Source organism: Bos indicus, chromosome 2, assembly GCF_029378745.1.
Source record: "Bos indicus isolate NIAB-ARS_2022 breed Sahiwal x Tharparkar chromosome 2, NIAB-ARS_B.indTharparkar_mat_pri_1.0, whole genome shotgun sequence".
In the NCBI taxonomy this organism is placed as follows: domain Eukaryota; kingdom Metazoa; phylum Chordata; class Mammalia; order Artiodactyla; family Bovidae; genus Bos; species Bos indicus.
Genome location: NC_091761.1, coordinates 28,277,313 through 28,287,258, shown reverse-complemented (window position 1 = coordinate 28,287,258; position 9,946 = coordinate 28,277,313). Strand labels below are relative to the sequence as shown.

Genomic DNA, 9,946 nt, shown 5'->3' with positions numbered 1-9,946 from the left:
TTGCAGGACTTCAGAGAAAAGAAACTACAGTATTTCTGAACCTCTTCAACATCTACAGCTGGTACCCCTACCCCCAGCATCTTCACCTTCAATCTGCTCTTTGCAAATCAGAATTTTTTTGTTGATTGGGGAGCCCCACAGAACTGATGTGGTGTGATGTGTAGCAAACCAAAATGAATTAAGAAAAAAAAATTCAAGCGATGGACACACATCTAAGAAAATAAACCTGTGTCTCTGGGAGGACAGCAGCCCAAGATGCTCCCTTCCACCCTGGGCTTTCCTGTGCCAAGGATTTTGCCTGTTGTCCTAACAGGCCTCAGGAAGCTTGGGGAGACTACTTGCCTGGTTACTCACCTGATGTGTGGTCTTGAACAAGCTACTTAGTATCTCTGAGTTGCCATCCCCTCATCTATAAAATGGAGAAAATCCCTCTCTTGGAACACTGTGAGCAAAAAAGTTCTATGAAATCCATGACATCAAATGCAGCACGCAGCACAGTGCCTGGTGTACTGTGCGCTGTGCTTAGTCACTCAGTCCTGTCCAGCCCTTTGCAACGCTATGGATTGTAGCCCACCAGGGTCCTCTGACCATTGGATTCTCCAGGCAAGAATACTGGAGTGGGTTGTCATGCCCTCCTCCAGCGGATCTTCCCAACCCAGAGACTGAACCCAGGTCTCCCGCATGGCAGGTGGATTCTTTACCATCTGAGCCACTGGGGAAGCCCAAGAATACTGAAGTGGGTAGCCTAACTCCTCTCCAGGGGATCTACCTGACCGGGGAATCAAACTGGGGTCTCCTACATTGCAGGCAGATCCTTTACCAGCTGAGCTACCAGGGAAGACCAAAGTAAGTGAAATTGTTAGTCGCTGAGTCGAGTCTGGCTCTTTGCAACCCCCTGGCTCCTCCGTCTAATGAATTCTTCAAGCAAGAATACCAGAGTGGGTAGCTGTTCCCTTCTCCAGTGGATGTTCCTGACCCAGGAAATCAAACCCAGGTCTCCCACATTGCGGGCAGATTCTTCACCATCTTGAGAAGCCACCAGAGAGGCCCCTGGTGCACTTTATACATTTTTAAATGAGACCTACAATAAGTGGTAAGAAGCATCATGTTCGTTAGCTGAATAGGGAAGAATGCTCATTCTTCTATGAAAATGTATGTAAATACATGTACTCACTTCATGTTCTCGCCTATTCCTCTTCTGTTTCTCCCTCTGTTAGCTCTTTTTAAACTGCTCAGGTACCTATATTTATGGAGTCTCTTCTGCTAGAAAATCTTAGCAGAAAGTTACCAGATAAAATGAATTTTCACTAATTCTTCTGGGGCATAGAACTATGGCAGATAGATATCCTTTATGTGGAGGAATGAATTGCTCTTGAAAATCAGTGCACAGGATTTGGGGAAGGTAAAAATCCTCCCTTACACCCTTTAGACTGCAAAGATGGGTAACCAGCTCCTCAGCTCAAACAGTTTCTGAGTGCCACTCACCATCTGCCCCCTGCCTGTCTCTGTAAGTACCACCTCCATCACCGTCTCCTCTTCCTTTCCAGTCCTGGCATGTGACAGGCTCTCTCACTTTTTGACTTGGCATATGCTGTTCCCTCTGCCTAAAATGGCCAACCCTCATCCAGATAATTCCTCGATGTCCTTGAAGATTCAGACTGGATAGCTTTTCTGAGCTTTCCTTGCCATTGTCCGCAAGGCAACCTCTTTGTTAAACTCTGGGAGGAGATGGAGGAGTGGGATTGATTTTGCAGTGTAAGGAGAATGGTGCCCTTTGGAGCAGAACTCTGCACATTTTGCAGGACCATCCCTAGGTCTCCCAGGCCCTGTCCGTCAGCCCAGCTGTCCTGTGTATTCCATTAGCCTTATGATGAAAATGTTTATCCCACTGTTCTAATCATTTACTTGAAGTCTTTCCTCCTGGATTATGAGTTCCTTGAGGAGGCATTTGGGTTCTATTTCTGTTTCTCCAGCATGTCACACGCCCCATTCTTAACCCACCCCTCCATTGATAGCTTGATTAGTGACTCCAGAAGAGAACTGGATAGAAGCCTCTTCCAGTTGATGCTTTTGGGTAGTCCCTTAACAGCTCAATGATAGGTGGCTCACAGTTTAATAGAAAACTATGAAAGGTGACAAGGGCTTATATCATCATATATGATGATAAAGGCAAGCTCCTAAGAATCAGATCCTAGGCTAGGACAGTGGTGGAGAAAGTTTGATTTCTAGTCCCATCTTGAGACTCACTCACATCCCTGTGGCATTCAAATGGAGGCGATGTCTGTATATCCCAAGGTGAGAAGTCCTTTACTAAATTCTCTATTGCTGATTTCTCTCACTTCCTTTGACTTACTGCTTAAAGTTTCAAAGCTTGTTGTACTTCTCACCTTTTTTTTTTTTTTTAATCACCTTCAGTGCGACTTAGAGCAGAAATTCCCTCCAGAAGGCCAGGGATACTGGAGCCTATGTTTACAGAGTGTTTAATATGGGTTGGATGGAGGCCTGACTGTGCCTGGAGTCATGCTGCTTGAAGCCATTCTGATGTTCATTCAGTTAGAACCATAACTACACTGAGTTATTGCTGGCCTCATATGTATCATATACTCACAGCAGTGCTTGGCATAGACAAGAAGGTGTGTGTTGCCTCCACTGTTGCCCATCAGGTCTTTTCATTTCATTATCACTATTGTGCTTGGAAAAATGATTTTCAGTCTATAATCCCAGTTCAGTTCAGTTGCTCAGTCATGTCCGACTCTTTGTGACCCCATGAATTGCAGCATGCCAGGGCTCCCTGTCCATCACCAACTCCTGGAGTTCACTCAAACTCACATCCATCAAGTCGGTGATGCCATCCAGTCATCTCATCCTCTGTTGTCCCCTTCTCCTCCTGCCTGAGTTCTTTCAATACAGTCTATACATCCAAGAGCACAGTTTTCTTTGAAGCAGACTTTGGTGAAACTGATTTCCATTATTTGCTGTCTCTGTCTTCCAAGACACATTTTGCTCTAACCAAGAAGGAAGAGATGATTATTTACATGAATGGGTGTTGTAACCTGGCATATATTTATAACTGACGTGCTAGCAGCTGAAGGTCTAGAAGGGATTAGGCTTCTGAAGGGCAACATTTTAATTTGAACACCAGTTAAAGAGTTCTGCCACATCACTGAATTTCTGGCCCCCAGGCTCCATGGTCTCTCTTACTACACTCCCACTGTGTTTATAGGCAAGTGTAACTAAGTAAAAAGAATTACAAAGGAGACGGTATAATTTCACCAAGGAGACGTAAGGGTGAATTGTTAAAAACCACAAAAAGCGGTACCATTTAGATCAGCTCCAAAATGAATGTTGCTCACTGTCTGGAGGTCACTAGAGCCACGGTCTCCGTGCATGAGGAGTAAGGATATTCTCCGTATGAAGTGTCATGGAAAGAATGAGGAAGTAATATTTGTGAGACCCAAAGAAAGGGGAAGGTGAGGAGAAGTTGGGAATGACTTCTAAAAGGCAAAAGGCAAGGGAGATACTATCAGCAGAGATTTTCTACTGGCAATCCATTTTCAAGAATGGAGCTAGAGAGAGCCAGGAGATGTTGAGATTAACCTCATCAGAATGATTACTTCGTCAGAGTCAAACAAACAATAACTTAGACTTGAGAAAATATGAGACTGTGTGTGAGACTTCCCTGGTTAGAAGAAGACTTTATCATCAAAAAGTATTTAACTGCAAAGAAGGCCTCTTGTGAAGAGGGAATCTTTTATGACAATTACGAATATTCTGTTTCCTTCACATTCATCTTTAGTTTATAGTATATTTGCTAATGCCACAGAGGTATGAATATCCATAAACACCTTCCAGCAAGGAAAGAAAGGTAGAATGCTTGTGTCAGGGAGTTTTCAATACTGATGGAAATGCATGCCTATGTTTATTTTAATCAGCATGGGTCATTCTTACAGGCTCATTATGTTTATCTGAGGATGTGAAATGACTAAATAAATCTGAACGACAACTGTACTTTATTGATTTTGCAGAGTTTAGAGGAAGATTGATGAGGCATGGACCCTTGCTTCAGGTTTGGAGGAAAGTAGACTAAATACAGAGATGCCAGACAGCCACTGAGGCCCATGGACAGTCCTGCACTCACGCTGATCTGTCGAACTTTAAAAGTTCCTAGTACTATGCAACCTTTGCCAAACGAAAACAAACTGATGCCGAGAAGGCATACTCTTCAATACTGGGAATAGACGTGCTCTCGGGACAATGGCTTCGAAGGTCTCCTGTTTGTACGTGTTGACCGTGGTGTGCTGGGCCAGCGCTCTCTGGTACTTGAGCGTAACTCGCCCCACTTCCTCCTACACGGGCTCCAAGCCATTCAGCCATCTGACGGTTGCAAGGAAAAACTTCACCTTTGGCAACATAAGAACTCGACCTATAAACCCCCATTCTTTTGAATTTCTGATAAACGAGCCCACCAAATGTGAGAAAAACATTCCTTTCCTTGTCATCCTCATCAGCACCACCCATAAAGAGTTCGATGCCCGCCAGGCGATCCGAGAGACCTGGGGCGACGAGAACAACTTCAAAGGGATCAAGATAGCCACCCTGTTCCTCCTGGGCAAGAACGCCGATCCCGTTCTCAACCAGATGGTGGAGCAAGAGAGCCAAATCTTTCACGACATCATCGTGGAGGACTTCATTGATTCCTACCATAACCTTACCCTCAAAACCTTGATGGGGATGAGATGGGTGGCCACTTTTTGTGCGAAAGCCAAGTATGTCATGAAAACAGACAGCGACATTTTTGTCAACATGGACAACCTTATTTACAAACTCTTAAAACCCTCCACCAAGCCACGAAGAAGGTATTTTACTGGCTATGTCATCAACGGAGGGCCCATCCGAGATGTCCGCAGTAAGTGGTATATGCCCAGGGATTTGTACCCTGACAGCAACTACCCGCCCTTCTGCTCGGGGACCGGCTATATCTTTTCAGCTGATGTGGCTGAGCTCATTTACAAGACCTCACTCCACACCAGGCTGCTTCACCTGGAGGATGTGTACGTGGGACTGTGTCTTCGAAAGCTGGGCATCCATCCTTTCCAGAACAGTGGCTTCAATCACTGGAAAATGGCCTATAGTTTGTGTAGGTACCGCCGAGTGATCACCGTGCATCAGATCTCTCCAGAAGAAATGCACAGAATCTGGAATGACATGTCAAGCAAGAAACATCTCAGATGTTAGGATTTTTACCAATGTAAATATGTGTTTCTTTTCTTTTTTAAGAGATGAGGCTTAGGGTGTAGGTATTTTACAGGTGTCACCAAGGGAAATGAACTGGTGAAGGGGTTTATAAAAAGTATTTTTCTTCCCAATCCTAGTTCCTTTTTTGAATCGCCAATTTCCACACGTTAAGCTATGCTCATAGAAATAATACATGGGTTTACAAGGCCAGATTTCATTCTCAGGTCCTAAGGTACTGCATTTATCTCAAAAAGCAACTTCCTAACGAAGGCTAGGATTTACATACTGTGCATCTGAGATTAAAAAAAAAATCTGGTTCTGGGAAACTGGAACTCATTGTAATGTCTTCATATTCTTTCTGCAAAAGTAAATAACACTTTATCAAAAACAATTCAGAAACAGCACAGTCAGGGAGACACACTGGATGTGATGATTCATACTGCATGTGATGTTACATTGAACTTTTACATATATTGCCATGGAATGTGTACAGTATTTCCAGTACCACCAAGAAATGAACTTAGTACTGGTAGGGAGGCTGCAGTTAAGTAAAATGGAAATTTATACTTGAGCATCAAATATTCTCTCTGTTTGGAAGACAACTCTGCTTGCTCATCCAAGGGTTAAACCTGGTCAGCAGGTGGAATGTATATAAAATGCTTCTTAAAAAATAAACAGGAGATTTGTTTTTGCTCTTTCAGAACAAACATTACCTGGTGCCTCCAAGGAGACTTTGCCAAATGTAATTTCACCTGCTTCCTTCCGTACAATGTCACTAAATACCTTTTACAGTTTCTGGTTCAGACAGGCACATGTGTAGAAATGTCAGTAGGAGGCCAGAAGGATGATAAATGGCATGGAGAAAAAATAGAAATTTACATGTGCATTATAATTAGCATGAGCTTAGCACTGGTGTCAAATGCCCCTTCCATACATTTACAAAGCTCATGAAAAAATATTTGAGGAGGGAGCAATGTTACTGAAGGATTTAGGTCTACTGTTGATAGATGCAATCTCTTTAACATCTGATACATTCAAGTATCTCTAACAGCAATGCTGTTCAGGGGTATTCTGGAAGCTCTGTGATTGAGGATTATGGGAAGGAAGGGTGGGGAAGCTTGAGTTCAGGTTCTATGGCTGCCATCATGTGAATCATGTAAGCCTGCAGCCTCACTTTGCTGTGCTTCCATACACTCATTTATAAAACAGCTGGAAAAAACACCTACCTTACAGGTGCTGTGAGAGCAAATTGCATTTGCTAAATATTTGGGGATCCTTAGTTTTAAAGGTGCTACTTTAAAGCAGTGTATCATGCATTATGCTAAATGTTAAAATAACTACATAATTGCCATGATGGTCATCAGTAGTAGTAACATCATTGTAGTATAATATCTGCCAAAATACAGATCAAATATAACAATTAGTGCACCTGATTCTTCTAAGACTGACTTTTCCTTGAATATGTTAGGTGTTTGGGAAGGCTTCGATTTCTCTGTCATTTCTTCTGGTTTCAATGAATAAGTTATTACTTCAGTGCATTGCCTTGATATCCCAGGGTGCTGACAGGAAAGGCAGCTGCCTTTCTTGAGGGAGGAGCCTCTGGCTGCAGGTACATTATAGTCACTGAAGCATACGCTTTGCAAAATGTATCACATCCAGTTAGATCTCAGGAAACATTTGGTCTGGGTTCTCAGTAAGAACTTTGAAGCCTGGCAGAGGTAGTCCACCTCTGGCAGAAGAATAGACACTCAGCAAACCCACACATTGCACATTTCCAGCACTCATTAGAAAACTTCTGTTTGCTTCTGTTCAAAGAAAGCACCACAACTGAAAGAGTATACCTTTTTTTTAAACCTGCCCTTTGCAAGCCCCTCTGGGAGTTCATAGCAAATAAGCAGATGAAATGTACAAATGGAAATCAAGGCTTATTTCTTGAAAACACTGAATCTCTCATCTCCAGCCCAAGAGAACCTAATAGGAGACAGACCTTCCTGTCCCTTAATACATCTTCATCTCAAGTCAGCAGGACCACTGAGTTTGATTAGATAATAACATTAGGTAGCCTGGAGAAAGATGGATCAGCACAAGGCGAGCCACCCTCAAACCCCCAAGTCGCAACTGCTGTGAGTTCCAATCACTGGAAAAGTCTCACAACTCTGAACTTAGTTTGCCTGTCCATCATGTAGTCGAATCAAGGCCCAGTCTTATGCCAACGTCTTGCGTTTACCTTGTGCTCAGTCGAGCCACCTTCAGTGTTAAGGAACTGCACATTATAAACATCACATGTATACATCTGTGGGTCACTTATAAGTGTGTGTGAGTACATTATGAATAGAGCCCTAGTCTTGAAAAGGAGCAAAAATCGAGAATCATGTCTTAAAGAACTATTTCCTAACTTTTTTATGCTAAGTAGTACCCATGTGACAAACATGTAAATATTCATCAAAAACCATATGTATATATTTTTAAAGGCACTTTTTTCTTCTTCCCAGCTGTATGTATTGCTAGAATCTGCTTGCTATGTACACTTCCTTCTGCATGGAACTTGGTGAGGCAAGGTCATTTGTCCAGTTTCAATAGCCTAAAGCATGGTTGCCCTTTGTTTTTTGAATGTTCCAAAAATGTTTAAATCAAGTGATCAGGAAAAAGCTCTAATTTTCTACTTTTGCTAATTTTATGACACTGGCCAAATTAGTATTAGTTAACAAATCAGTGATTTGTTAAGCCATTTTTAAACTTATTATTATTTCTTTGACATAAAATAGTGTTTCAGACAGCATTTTACCAGAAGTCAATTCAGACAATTTTAGGAAAACCTTCTCACTGTCCCCCAACTTGTTTTGTTCATTATGCATCAGATAACAAAAGATATCAATACTTCATGTCTATACTCTTAAATTTTCATTAAAAATTTTTTTGGGGGGGGAATCTGTCTTTGGTGGCTAGTTTGTGTGGCTTTGTGTCTTCTTATATTGGAGCAAATGTCAGTTTCAATATATATTATTGTATTTTTAAAAACCAAAATCAAAAAATGAAGATCGTTTTCAATTTGAAATAAATTCAGAAGAACAAAACCCCTTTGTGTGACATGACATGGGGAAAAGAAACTCTTTACAGAGAAGCTAAGGAAGGAGTTTTTCAATCAAATCTCTTCTATTAAAAGACTGAAATATTTCCATAAAACATCTGGGATTCATTTTCTACCTTTCCTAATATGTGGGTTTAGGGGGGAATTGATTATGTAATTTCTTCTGTAAAGGTGAAGATAGTTTTTATAAGCAACAAAGTAACTTGTGAATGAAAGAAGCAATTTACTAGAAACGCTTGTTGATGATAATTGACATTTAGGTATGTCGTTATATATGAATGATTGTATTTATGTATTTATTTGTCAAAATTGTACATACTGTTTCACCAAATGTAATTGTCTGTAAAAGTGCACTCTCCAGTTTTGTAGTACAACTTAGGGTTACATGGGTTGCCAATCGAGCTGCTAATCAGAATACTATTTTTTGTATCAGTGTTATAAAACTGAAAAATAGATGCTGAAAATGTCTTTACATTCAGTTTCTTCACCTTCCTTATGAAATGTAAAGTGTTGATTGAAAGCACGATGCTAATGTATAAGCCCATCTGTCATGAGGAAGATTATGGCTCCATAAAGCTGATTTTTTAAACCATGGGGACAAATAAACAGAAGCAGAACAGACTTTCCACTTGGCTTCTTTTCTGAAAGAATCTCTTTGGCGAGATGTGATTATTGGGATTAGCTGATGTCCTGTTGTCTCGTTAACCTTCCTCACAACCTCAATATCAGTGACAGTTCAAATCACTTGGAGCTTGTGCACAAGAGCCCATAGCAACTTGATAGTCAACTCAGAGATGACTTGGTTTAGTAGGCTATGGACTACTCCAGGATTTAGGAAACTACTATCTTCCTTGCCCTTTGGCAACTTTACATAAGTCTCTGTTAAATGTAATGGTTAAACATGCCAACCAATTCAAATCCAAAGAGCATTATGTTGATAATGTGCAGTGAATCAGGACATGTCAAATCCAAGGCTAAAGTGTCATCCTTACATTTCACACACATGTATCCTTTGGAATATTGCATACTCTTAAAAGTTTGATGAGACTGGACAAATATCAGTCAGGCATTCTTTGCAGCTAACAAGTAGGTGCTGATTGCTGATACCTGACTTTGCAAGCAAGAGACTGATAGCTCAAAAGGTAAAGTCTATCAGGTGAGTTGAAATGTGAGTAGAACATAAAAACATGAAATAAGACTTGTATTCAATGTGACTTTTAAAAAATTTTATAATTGGAGTATAATTGCTTTACAGTGCTGTGTTCGTTTCTGCTGTACAACAAAGTAAATCAGCTATATGTGTACATATATCCCTTTCCTCTTGAACCTCCCCCCCACCCCTCCAGGTCATCACAGAGCACCAAGCTGCTTCCTGTGCTGTACAGGAGCTTCTCATCAGCTATCTGTTTTCCACATGGTAACATATATTTATACATATGTCCGTGCTACTCTCTCAATCCATCCCACCCTCCTCTTCCCACTCTGTGTCCCCATGTCCCCACATTTGCATCTCTGTTCTGCCCTGCAAAGAGTGGCACATATATACAGTGAAATATTATTCAGCCATAAAAAGGAATGAAATTGGATCATGTGTGGTGATGTAGACAGACCTAGCATCTGTCA

The 9,946-nt window shown here is 41.4% G+C and overlaps 1 protein-coding gene across 1 annotated transcript in view; it reads left to right on the top strand.

Annotated features, from left to right (window-relative positions):
• B3GALT1 (beta-1,3-galactosyltransferase 1) overlaps nt 1-8,944 on the top strand; it is a 619,500-nt gene extending 610,556 nt beyond the window's left edge. Inside the window, exon 6 of the mRNA XM_070799124.1 lies at nt 4,026-8,944. Within this exon, the coding sequence (XP_070655225.1) occupies nt 4,255-5,235 (981 nt within the window). The 5' untranslated portion in view covers nt 4,026-4,254 and the 3' untranslated portion in view covers nt 5,236-8,944. The remainder of the gene's footprint in view (nt 1-4,025) is intronic.
• Nucleotides 8,945-9,946: the final 1,002 nt, after the last annotated feature.